Below are 12242 nucleotides of genomic sequence, written 5' to 3' on the forward strand. Positions count from 1 at the left end.
ATTTTCACAGCTGGTTTCTCTCAGACTATTAATTTCTCCTTCCCTGCCCTCTAGTGGTTGCATCTCTAAGTACAACTCAATCTATAGTTTTCATTTAAACTGAGCAATAATATCAAAATGTCTAATTTAATAGCTCATTTTATATTTATTTTACAACCACAAGCCACTGTATCGGGTACACAAAATACAAAAGCAGAATTTTGTCATAATAAACTTGAAATGTCCTCAAATGTAACATAATACAATTCTTGAAGGTCTTTCATGTAAAAGTGAAATGCAAGGTTGATGGAACTCAAGATGAGTTAGTAAAGTGTCAAGGAGGTAAAATATCTTAACTGCAGGCATTTTCTTTAACATCAAGCTGATCAAAACCAGATAAATCAGTTACTGTTTTTTTCCCCGCAGAATAATGGCAGAATTTATTTTTTTTAAGCGCAGTCCATAGGTCATGACATAAAAAAATGCTTTCCAATAAGGTTGGAAAATTTGTTTTGAATATCTAAAGACTGAGCTAGAAAGCTCAATACTGAAGGTGAAGATGTGGAGAGTAAAATTAGAGCCATCTAATGGACAGCAACAGTTCACTAAAGCTTCATGCAAATACATCTGTGGCACAACAAAAAGAATACGGTCGAAATAAAAATAGTTACTGCTCCATGAGATCATTAATTATAAAATAAGACTTAAAAGAACCAGCATCAAACTGCTTCACACTGAAGTGCTGTTTTCTCTATTGAAGAGATGTCCTCCTTATATACCCTTAGACTTATTAGCAGGAGGATGGGGGGCATTTAGGTTACCATCTGAGATGTATTTTGTAAACAAAATCTTAAAACGTTACTGCAAAGACTTCTGCCAAATATTTCAGCTTGCATGGCGTCAAACTCAAAGGCATCAAAGCTAATTTACTGTAAAGTAATGAGGAAAAAGCATCCATGTGCTCACCCGTCACTCAATTATATTCATTCTTGCTCCACTCTGCAGCATTAAAGACTCCATGTTTTTTGGATTTTTTTTTTTTTTAGTTTGTTTTTTTTTTAAACAAAAGAAACATAAAAAAAGAGATAGAAAGTGAAGCCTGTCCCTGCAGAATGGCATAAATACAGGATCATAGCTGGTTGTGCAGGATGGCAGAAGGTGTGCTTCAGTTGAGCAACTCCAGGTAGGTGATTGGCACTTTGCCCTTCTGGTTGCCTCGCTCCCCCATCAGCCAGTCTGAATCCATGCCCGGGACGCTGCTGACTGTGATGACCTGGACAAAAAAAATTAAATAAGCATAGAGAAATGAATCTTTTCAGAATTATTAAGTAGTCGACACACATATAAAGCCTGACCTGGCAGCACAATAACCTCATTTGTTTTTTAAACTGAAAAAGCAGATTCCCACAAACCAATTTAGCCCCCCCAATTTAATATTTTCCTAATGGTCCTCCAGATGTGAAAATTTATATAATGTCTAGAAAGCTGGATTATTCTTGCAGGAAAGCTAACCCTTAGATTAAGAAAAAATGTCCGAATGGTAGGACACCTAGAGTTTATCATAATCAACCTTTATTAAACCAGGGTAAGACTCATTGAGATCAAAGCGTGTCCAACAGTATTTAGTCAATGATTACAAATTGATTGATTTTGCAGAACCCAACCAAATCTTAAGCCTTTCAAAAGATAAAAAAAGAAAGAAAAAATTCAGAAAGCAAAAGATTTTTAATGTTGGTTCACTGCTGATAAGTCACATATGCACTACACCCTTTCCCTAGAAAAGGGAGTGGCACATGTTCTACTAAGGAGATGAACTTCTGCTGTCCTGCTATCAGACGTCATGGGGTTTAAACAGATGGTGCAACTCTGCATTAAAAAAGTTGTGACCCAGAACCATTTTAATTCTTTAAAGTAAGATGTAACAGGCTTATATTGGTGGAAATGATGCCTAAGAAAGAGCCAAGGGAAGAAATCTGTAAAAACAAGTTTTTACAACAATACTGTGTGGAAAAACAAACAAAAGAAAGTTCACCTCGTCAGCCAGCAGGGAGAGCTCATTGCTGCTGGCAGCGTCATAGTCGTAAAGGACTCTGGCCTTGCGGCTGCCGTTGGAGCTCCGCAGCTCGCTGAATCCGCCTGACGCTGAGGAGCTGGCGCGGCCTGCAGAGACGCTGGGCAGAGAGGCAGAAACCGATATGGTTGGCACCGAGATGCTGGCCCCGCCCGACATGGACGACTGGTTGTTGTTGGAGAAGGAGGACGGGAAGCTGGTGGGAGGGAGAAGACATGATTCTGGAGGCTGCTGGGACTCTGAATGCAAAACTAGAGGCTGTTTGTCTTCCCAGATGCATACATCTGCTGTCTGGTTTAATGATTTATTTAATCATTTCTGACTCTTAAGTCTTATCTCCTAATTCCTAAACTCTCAGCTCCTGAATGAGCTCCACACACCTACAGTTACAGCAATAAATCAGCAGTTACTCATAATGAAGACAAGCTAATAAAAAACAAACATATTGACTGCTAATGCATTAAATCTTAAAAACAAAAACAAAAAAAACTTTCAAAGTGAATCTGTTCCACCTGCCGAGCTGCTTTTGGAGGTCCACCATGTACTGGTAACACTGTGCATAATAAGTCGTCTGAGCTTCCACAAAGTCATTCAAACAGCGGAGGTGATGTGCCTGAAGGTGTGCATGAATAGAAAGCCGGAAAAAAACATTAGAGGGATTTCTATTTATATCAAACATGTCATAATTGAGAAACAGCTAAAACCCAGCAGGGTTAACAAGGCTGTCCATGTTTCTGTGAGGTCACATACATGGGTGCTGCTGACGCCCTCTAGCAGGAGGCGCGTGATCTCAGCTTGTCGGTCAAACTCGCTCTGGGTCATCCTCAGCTCCTGCTCCGCCTAAAGAGGAGGAAACATCATCATTACACAGCAGACCTTTTTTGTTAAAAAATAAAATAAAACCTACACTTCAAACCCCTCAGCTTTAAACAAACTGTCCATGTTACACAGCTTGAAATGTAACCAGAGCTGTTTATAAACTTATTCTAAGGTTTCAGGTGCAAGTTAAAAGAAAGTAAAATATAAAAGGTATAAACTAAACCGATTCCTGAAAATTTGCTTTTATTATTAAGCAATACAAATCTCTAACAAATGACATACAATTGTAACAAGCATTCCCACAGCATGATGCTGCCACCACTGGAAGATGGATTGTTTAAAAGTAGTAGGTAGGATGATGATTTTTTTTTTAATAAAATATTTTTCATTGGCTCAAGGAATTTTTCCAGTACTACCAAATCAAGTTTGTGATTGTAATACTGAAAAACATTCATGGGTAAATCCTTTTGCAAAGGGGCTGGCTGTGTGTTGCGTGGGGGAGATGCAGAGAGATAGCAGCTGTTGACCAAACTGCCATGGGGTTTAGCGTCTGTGTTCAAATCAAACATGGCTCCAACATTCCACTCACCTCTGTCACTTCCTCTGCTCACATCTGCGGCTTTGCGTAAAAAAAAACAAAAACAACAACAACAACAGTGACACAGTGGTTAGAGCTACAGCTGCTGCAGGGCAGGAGCCAACACAGCACATCCTCATACTCTGCGTTGGTACGGAGGCGCCTTGATAAAACCGCACTCTGTAGGAGGTTAGCAGGCCTGTGATGATGCGGCCTGTTCAATAGTTCTCAGCTGTTGCTTTTCATACAGCTAAACACTACTGCCACCGTACCAAAGCAGTGAAAACAACCAGGAGTTGGTGTTAACCCACAGAAAGTAATAGTTACAGCTCAGGTTTTCAGCTCCGTCACTTTTCTTTTCACATGAGTAGACGTGTTTACTCCGATTTTATTGCAAGGATCTGAAACATTAATTCCTTCGAGCCACAGGAAGATAAAAACTGGCAACATCTGGTCAAATTAAGTCTCTAAAAGGAAAAGACAGAACCGATGAACCTTTCATTAATTCTCCAAGTTAAGGAAAGGTTCTATAACTGTATATAACAGTTCTACAACTATTCTAAATGTTTTACAAATGAATAAAAGTAAATAAATATAAAAGTCTGCACACTTTCACATTTTCGACTCTTTTAATGTAGCTGATTTATCTCCCAGAAGTGAGCATAGTAGCTTTTATTACTCCGTCGACAAACTTCATCCAATACTTCTTGATCTTTTATTTTATTGCTCTTTTATTTTGTTTTACTCATTAAAAATAGATTTCTACCTTCTGTGGTACATTGGTCAACAATTGTTTTAAACACTGGGTAGAAATAAATAGGCTTTCCTCCTCTGTGATAGGAGGTTGGTTTGATTCTTTTTGAAACTAACTCATACCTGTTGTGGTTTCTTTGTCTCAGAACGATGTCTGTCTTTAGCACCATCACTGAAAGCAGCGATAAGGATATCAGGTCTGCTTAACCCACATGTTATCATCATTACCATGACTGTCAGAGAGCTCTCGGGCTCAAAACACCAAGAAACATCAGGTGTTACCATCACTGTCATTACACTCACATTAGGCCATAATGCTACTTAAATACGGCTGCTTTTTGTTGGCTAAATGGTTGATCTCAACCGAATAACGGTAGCTAATAGCTTCACAATAATACAGCCTAATTGTTACTAGAAAATCCACAGAGCTCTTCATGGCCTGTTTCTTGCACAGCGAGGAGCTGACTGTGTGAAGTGGCCACCTGTTTATTTGCATGTGGAGCAGATAATTGAGATATAATCCCAAAGGAACTGGTTATAACATCAAATCAGCTTTTACTGCTCAATCAGCAAGGACACATGTGAATACAGGAGGGTCTGAGGTTCATCACAAATGTAAACAAAGAAAATCACTAAAATGATTAATTAAAACTGCAAAATTCAGCCTCTATTGAGAAATAAATAACTGGTATAAGATTTCCTTTGTTTCTTTTATTGTTGCTATGTCTATATAAGTTCAGGAATATAGGAAAACAAGGTTTTTTAGTTTTTTCATCTCAACAAATGTTTTGTTTTTTGTTTTTAGATCAGCAAAAATATTCCTACTTCTGAAATGAAATTAATTTAAAAAACAAAACAAAAATCTAATTAAATTTCCAAAAAATGTCAATGCCTGACTGGGATATACACCTTAAAGGGATAGTTCGGTATTTTTGACATGAATCTGTATGGCATCTCGATCACCAGCGGCATGCAATCACACTGACTTACCCCTGGCAGCGTCCTGTGAGCAGAGTTATCGTCCAGTTTTGGTCAAGCCGAAAGTAGTCCTGCAGGTTTTTAGGAACAGCGAAATAAAACGTTTCTCTTCCCAAAACATTATGTGTTCAAAAGAGTGATATTTTCGCATCCCAAAAACATTGTAGTGGAAAAAGTCACACGTCGTTATCAATTGGTCCTATTTTCTCTCTGTTCGTATCAGTGCGCGCCGTCATTCAGACAGCGAGCCCAACAACAGCCATGTCTCCTTCCGCGGCGGAGGGAGACATGGCTGTTGTTGGGCTCGCTGTCTGAATGACGGCGCGCACTGATACGAACAGAGAGAAAATAGGACCAATTGATAACGACGTGTGACTTTTTCCACTACAATGTTTTTGGGATGCGAAAATATCGCTCTTTTGGACACATAATGTTTTGGGAAGAGAAAAGTTTTATTTCGCTGTTCCTAAAAACCTGCAGGACTACTTTCGGCTTGACCAAAACTGGACGATAACTCTGCTCACAGGACGCTGCCAGGGGTAAGTCAGTGTGATTGCATGCCGCTGGTGATCGGGATGCCATACAGATTCATGTCAAAAATACCGAACTATCCCTTTAAAGCCACGATACAGAACCACTTTAAATAAACATTTATCACAGTATTTTGCAGCCCTCTTATAAACACATTTAAATCAGGACAATGAAGGAAAACTGTAACATTTCCAATACAAGAAGTTAGGAGAGTTTTTCAAAGTCTCAGATTACAACATTTTACTTTAAGGCACTTTTTAAGAAACTGAGGAAAAACTGTGACCTATTAAAGTCTGAACTGAAGAACGCAGCACTTCAAAATAAAGAAAAGCTGGGCGTGACAAAGAATAAAAATAAAACCAGCGTTCCAAGAAAAGGGAACTCGAAACTTCCCATCGTTCCTCAGAAGACGGGATGCGAGTCAGAAAAGCTAAAGAGAATCAGCTCAGGTTGTGCAACTCGTGTTTGTCATAACTTCTTCAGAGGAAAAAATACATTTCACGCTGTTGTGAAGAGATAGGCGTCACTAAAATGTGGATTAAGAGATGCAAAAACAGAATTGGTAAAAGGAAAAAGGATTTTAGCGCATGAACTTACTGCAGCTCTTGCATCAGGCATCCTGGCTTTCTTTAGCCTCGTTTTGGCTGCATCTAGATCCAAACGTTTCACTTGTAGAAGCTTTCTTTCTTTCTAACAAAAAAGAAAAAAAGAAAAACCATCAGTGATAAACTCCATGGATTAATAAGCAGTCCATTACAGATCAAACTTTAGGTGGAAATGATTAAAAGCTTAAGAGGTGTGATGTCACCAATGCACCGTTTATCTGAAACCCACACAAACTTATCGAATATGGGGTTAAGTTCTGGAAAACGACTGAAGTTACAGCTCAAAGTGAAACTCACTATAAAATCAACTGACACCAGCTGTACTTACCAGGATGGTTTTAAAGTCGCCCTCTAGAAAATTTCGAAAAGGCGTCAGGAAGTTGATGGCAGAACTCTGGATGAACTCCCGCTCGGCACCGCCGATCTGCTTCTGCGTCTCGCCACATTTTATCAAAGCGTTTCCTGTCGCAGTGAGCGGCAGAAACAACAGTTAACATCAAACCTTTGAAATCCCTAGAAGCTTGAACCTAAAACAGCCTAAATGTGAGATTAAATGTGTAATTCAGTCTGGCCCCGATGAATGAGACATCGGAAGAATGTTGATGAGAACAACCCGATGTTTTTCAAACCGCTGTGTGTGCCTATTGGCCAACGCTCTGACCAATGAGCGCAACTGACTGACGTAGCAATGCCAGTTCTAGGGCTTGGGGCATTGATCGAGGCTAGACTAAACTCGCAACCTAAAATGATTTTGGCCGCTGGCGGGTGGGGCTGGTTTACTAGGCTAGGAACATCTCTGTTCCTAACTTGATATCAGAAGCTGCATCACAGAAGGTTTCACACATCCTTCCTGTTTGGTCCTAGAATTCCGGATAAATCCCTTAAGTTAGCAGCACAAAACCAGTCCTCTAAATGGATGCTTATAATGGTTGAAAGGAATCAATACAGTTGAATAGAGCTTCAACATTGATGGATGTTTATGTGGTTTAATAGCCACTAAAATCAGATTTCCTGTATTCATTTCTACTACTTTACTATCTTGACACACAAACAAAAAAAAAAAAAAAAAAACTGATTTCACACAAGAAAAATAAGGGTTCTAGTTGCTAGGCAACACTGATTATTTGTAAATCCATCTAAAGTAAACGTCTAAATTATGCATGTATCTAAATTTTCAGATATCTAAATCCTAAATAAGGATCATTGAATTTGTCTGTCCAAGTCTTAATCTATAGATCCGGCTTTCAGAGTTAAACTTTGTTGATATTTTATGAAATAGTCTTTATTGATGCCCCTTCAGGCTGGTTTATATACTCTGGCTGCATTCTGTCTTTTGTCCAGTTCATTACGTCCACCCTGTTTTGCTTTGGAAAGCATCTTTAAATAATGAATCCTTCAGAATAAAATAATGAAACTGAAAAGAACTGAATAATGAAATTAGGCAGACAAAAATGTATCAGTTTAGCCTCAAGAGGGGGATTCTAAAGAGAAAAATTAGCTGACATGTTGGCACACAGCGGTTGATCAGCAATATGATGACTAATCTTTTAGGTTATCTGTCACTTTATTGTTTGATTCTTGCCTTCATTTTAAAAAACATGGTTTTCAGACACTAATCATGCCATCTGAGCTGCGTTTATGTGGCCTTGCGCTTTTCTTTTTTGGTCCTCAACTGCCTACATTCTGATTTCATTAAGCATTAAAGACTAATATGCTAAAATTGCCTGTTAGCAGTAGAGGACACATGTGTAAGGGGTTAAGCGTGTGACTTTTGTACGAAGGCCTTAGTCCTCAACGCAGCTTTAAAAGTTACAAAATCATGAAAAGAAACAGATGCAAGGGCCCAAAAAGAAATCTGAAAAAAAAAGGCGTTTCCAATATCTTAAAAAGCAACTCCTAAGACGTTAAACGCCTTTTAAAATGTGTTAAACCATTCTCTCACACACACTATGTGATATTGCCCTTGTTTAAAGGATGATTCCGGTTTTTAACACTTTTAGCCCATTTTCTGTAGTGTCCAGGATGAAATCGAATGATCGACACCAAAATTTTGACAATTGGTCCTGTCTCTGCTTTTTGGCTCATGCAGAATCCCCCCCTGGCTGCTTCAGAATGGCTTCCATAGTGCATGTCCGATAATGTCCTTAAAACAACCTTAAACGTCCTTTTTTTAAAGTATGCTACTCACCGGGTCGTCAGCGCTGTTCAATGACGTTCCAAAAAAAGTTTCGTGAAGAAAAACCGTTCCTGTCTTGTTTTATTTAGCATTTTGTAAATCCCAGAACTATTTTTTCCGATACATCACAACCGCTTATAAACTTCCGCTTCCGGTTCGAATCTGAAGCGTTGCACACTCCAGACCACTAGTTGGCGACGGTATCCTCTACCGTCAAACTCAAAGTCCAATATGTCCTCCTCAAGAATCCACCTTTCCTATTCCATTTTCAGAGTTTTTTAAAGTGTTTAACAGAGACGTTAGCACCTCGACGTCGGAGTACACAGAGTGAAGCAGAAACACTTGGGCCTTGCGAAAAGACTACAACTAAGCGTAAACAGGCCCTATTTCCGTTTCCGGTGGCGGAGGGATATTGACTATTCCAACAGAACTCAATGGGATTTACAAAATGCTAAATAAAACACTACAGGAACGTTTTTTCTTTACGAAACTTTTTTTGGAACGTCATTGAACAGCGCTGACGACCCGGTGAGTAGCATATTTTAAAAAAAGAACGTTTAAGGTTGTTTTAAGGACATTATCGGACATGCACTATGGAAGCCATTCTGAAGCAGCCAGGGGGGGATTCTGCATGAGCCAAAAAGCAGAGACAGGACCAATTGTCAAAATTTTGGTGTCGATCATTCAATTTCATCCTGGACACTACAGAAAATGGGCTAAAAGTGTTAAAAACCGGAATTCTCCTTTAAATATAAAATGGTTACTTCAGGCAGGAAGTCTTGGGGAAAAAAATTTATTTGAATGGTTTTATATTTTGCGGCTTAAAGAGAAAGAGTCAGAAGGTCAGAACTTCACAAAAACCAGAAACTGTCAGAACTGCCAGAGTTCACCTCTGCTTGATTTTAGAGTTCAGACCAAAGGAAATGCAAAGGAACCATTTTTCTTTTTTGCTTTCCCACCATCAGACTAAACCTTAATCCAATCTGAGAAGCTTCCAGGCCTTTTATTTGTTGTAAAAACAAAGCAAAATTGTAGGGGGAGACCTGATGTTTGCTAAGTGGCATCTGAGCCTAATGGGTTCAGAAATCCAACCAATTCGTCAGTAACTTTTTTTTTTTCTTCATCCCAACACATAAATCAGTAAAATAACTAAAGTAAAATGTTATAAATCAGGTATAATGTTTAAGTTTTCCCAGTGTTAGACTTCCTCACCGTAAGCAGTCCCAGGACCAAAGTCGCTTCCTGCATCCATCATGGACTGACCCAGCAGGTCATGGTTGTTCATGCGTGTGGGGGCTTTTTTCTCCAGCTTCTCGTACACAAATTCTTCCAGTCTTGCATCTAAGGGATCACAACCGGATAACTCGATTACAAAGTCATGAGACATCACTGGGCTGACTTCAGCCTGACTTCAGTTATCTCCAAAGAACGCTCTGTTAATGTTAACCTCGACAAGATAAACAGAAATATTCCTCTGCTGGTTCTAATTAGATGTGTTTAAAGTTACAACATCACGCGAAAGAACGGCAACAATCACAGTAAGCTCATCTGTGGTGTGTTTAACATTGAAACAGAAAATGTAGTAGAGCAGACATGGGGGACTGTTGCACAAGGGAGTAAACCAGCAGATGGTCTGGGTGTTTGTTGTGCCGATGCTGTAATTGGGCTGCAGAGGTATGGCATCATGGTGCGAGCTGCAGAGGATGCACAGCTGAGCTCACACACTCTGCAGACGCCCCATCAAACGATGGGGCCCAGAAAACAGCCTCCTAGGGATGTAGATCTAAACAAACTGACAACAGTGAAATAAACTGGACATTTTGGCATGCATTGGCGGGTCATTCAATTCATGAAATGCATCAAAAGTAAAAAGGTCTCTCCATTCTCAAAAGTTCTTCCCAAGTCAAACATGCAATCCAAACCTAAATAAGAAGTAATTTTAAAAAACAAAAACCAATTTAAAAAATAATATCAGTGTTTTTAAATTCATACATTCGCGCTTATTGTTATTTTTGCCCTCTTACTTGGATTAGGCTGTAGTAAAACCTCTGTCTGCTTCATGATCTTCTCTGTCCATTGCTTGGTGTTCTCAGCTCTGACCAGCAGGTTCTCCAAGTGGGCATCCAGCTCAGTTTTCTCAGCCTGTCCAAGCTTCTCTTCTGTAAACTGACAACCAAAAACAAACGTTTCTTTTCGCTCATTTTGCTGAACAGGATCGATTTAAACAAAGAAACACCGAGGAGTCAAGTTGCTATCCGCTCAGCTACATCTTTCACAGCTGTTTGATGGTTTCCGAGGCCTGCGTCGGTGGCTATATGGAAACGAAGACCACGTAATAAAAAAATGAAATAAAATAAATAACTAAACTAAAAGTAGAAAGAAGTGTTAAGAGCAAAGAGGCTTTCCCTCGGGTGATAACAGGCTACTTAGCTGCACGCTAAGAGCAGCAGTGACAGTTAAAACCCCACAACTGAGCTAACTGGATATGCTAGCAGCTAAGTTCGCTAGCAACGACTTCCACCTTCGTTCCAACAGTTTTACTTACTTGTACTGCACGACTCAGAAAAGTACCGGCGTCTGCCGCTAAACGTTTAACGTTAAAATCCATGGTCCAGAAGAGAAAATCCACTCCTGACACTGCGGCGGTTTAATCTGGCGCTCAGGCTGCCATCCCTACACAAAATGTCATTGAAGCAATTTTTTTTTGTCAGAGTTCCACCCAGCTGTTGAAAGTGACAAAGATCAGACAGGCCAAAGATAGTTCCCTGCTTCCGCCCCTTGTTACCGAGCAACGAGTCGCGCATGCGCAAACGCGTTCGCAAAGAGACGCTACAGTACATATAGAAAATAAGACGATTTAGACAAATTTTATTTAGTAATTTTGTACACACAAGTGTAAACAAAAAGACATTTCATTAAGTACAGCTCTCTCTCGACGTTTTAATTTTTTATGTGCAGGTAAGCAGCAGTGATAAAAACATTATATAATACATAATATATAATATAATAAATTTAAAAAAGTGATGTAACTGTATAGTACTACGAAAGAGGATAATGGCCACTGATTTTTTGAAAGTGCAAGTGAACTGATTTTTACATTTCATTTTAGTTTAATATGGGGAAAAAAGTCAGAATTCTGAGAAAAAGGTCAGAATTCTGAGATTAAAGTCAGCATTATAAGTAAAAAAGTCAGAATTCTGAGATTAAAGTCAGCATTATAAGTAAAAAAAGTCAGAATTCTGAGATTAAAGTCAGAATTATGAGGAAAATAGTCAGAATTCTGAGAAAGAAGTCAGAATTCAGAAATTAAAGTCAGAATTGTATGGAAAAAAGTCAGAATTCTGAGATTAAAGTCAGAATTATGAGGAAAAAAGTCAGAATTCTGAGAAAAAAGTCTGAATTTTGAGATTAAGTCAGAATTCTGAGGACAAAGGTCTAAATTCTGAGATTATATATATTTCTTGGTCTGAGGTTTAACGCTTGCCTCATTTGTATGACAAGCTGTGTTGTAAATAATAAATGTCCTTTAAGTTTCTTTTTTCTCCTTGCGGCTAAATCGCCTTAGTTAAACGTTTTAATTCCATGTTTTGTAGCAGTATAGTGAGGGCACCACCTAGTGGAGCTTTGAATTATTGGTCAACCAGTGTAGACTAGTGGACAAGTGTGTCATAACAATTAAATCATCTAGTTATTACTCCATAGAAATTGCACACACTAGTTTCCAAATGACTGTATTGCACACAGTTTGATTAA

General features: G+C 39.0%; 1 protein-coding gene across 2 annotated transcripts; it reads right to left on the minus strand.

The window, feature by feature from the left end:
* Positions 1-125: 125 nt before the first annotated feature.
* On the minus strand, positions 126-11230 carry sh3glb1a (SH3-domain GRB2-like endophilin B1a). 2 transcript variants are annotated; one of them, XR_005282402.1, is made up of 10 exons: positions 11035-11230; positions 10514-10655; positions 9702-9830; positions 6642-6775; positions 6306-6398; positions 2801-2890; positions 2563-2663; positions 2012-2246; positions 1043-1252; positions 126-703 (listed from the first exon to the last, which is right to left on the minus strand). XR_005282402.1 is itself a non-coding variant. In XM_038304281.1 (9 exons), exons 1-9 carry the CDS (start codon positions 11095-11097, stop codon positions 1145-1147), a joined length of 1095 nt encoding a protein of 364 aa, XP_038160209.1. In that variant the 5' UTR covers positions 11098-11230; the 3' UTR covers positions 126-1144. The 2 variants fall into 2 exon arrangements, 1 of the variants encoding a protein (XP_038160209.1); XM_038304281.1 differs by having other exon boundaries at positions 126-1252.
* Between the last annotated feature and the right edge of the window lie 1012 nt (positions 11231-12242).

Source organism: Cyprinodon tularosa, unplaced genomic scaffold (assembly GCF_016077235.1).
Source record: "Cyprinodon tularosa strain WSP-4 unplaced genomic scaffold, ASM1607723v1 ctg53, whole genome shotgun sequence".
Taxonomy (NCBI): domain Eukaryota; kingdom Metazoa; phylum Chordata; class Actinopteri; order Cyprinodontiformes; family Cyprinodontidae; genus Cyprinodon; species Cyprinodon tularosa.

Bases quoted from the DNA above. Each gene is read 5' to 3' on its own strand.
- sh3glb1a (XM_038304281.1), bottom strand. From the start codon at position 11,097: ATGGATTTTAACGTTAAACGTTTAGCGGCAGACGCCGGTACTTTTCTG. The intron at 9,831-10,513 runs GTAAGAGGGCAA...GTGATCCCTTAG, and splicing joins TTTACTACAGCCTAATCCAA to ATGCAAGACTGGAAGAATTT. The intron at 6,399-6,641 runs GTAAGTACAGCT...CTTTTTTGTTAG, and splicing joins GCGACTTTAAAACCATCCTG to AAAGAAAGAAAGCTTCTACA.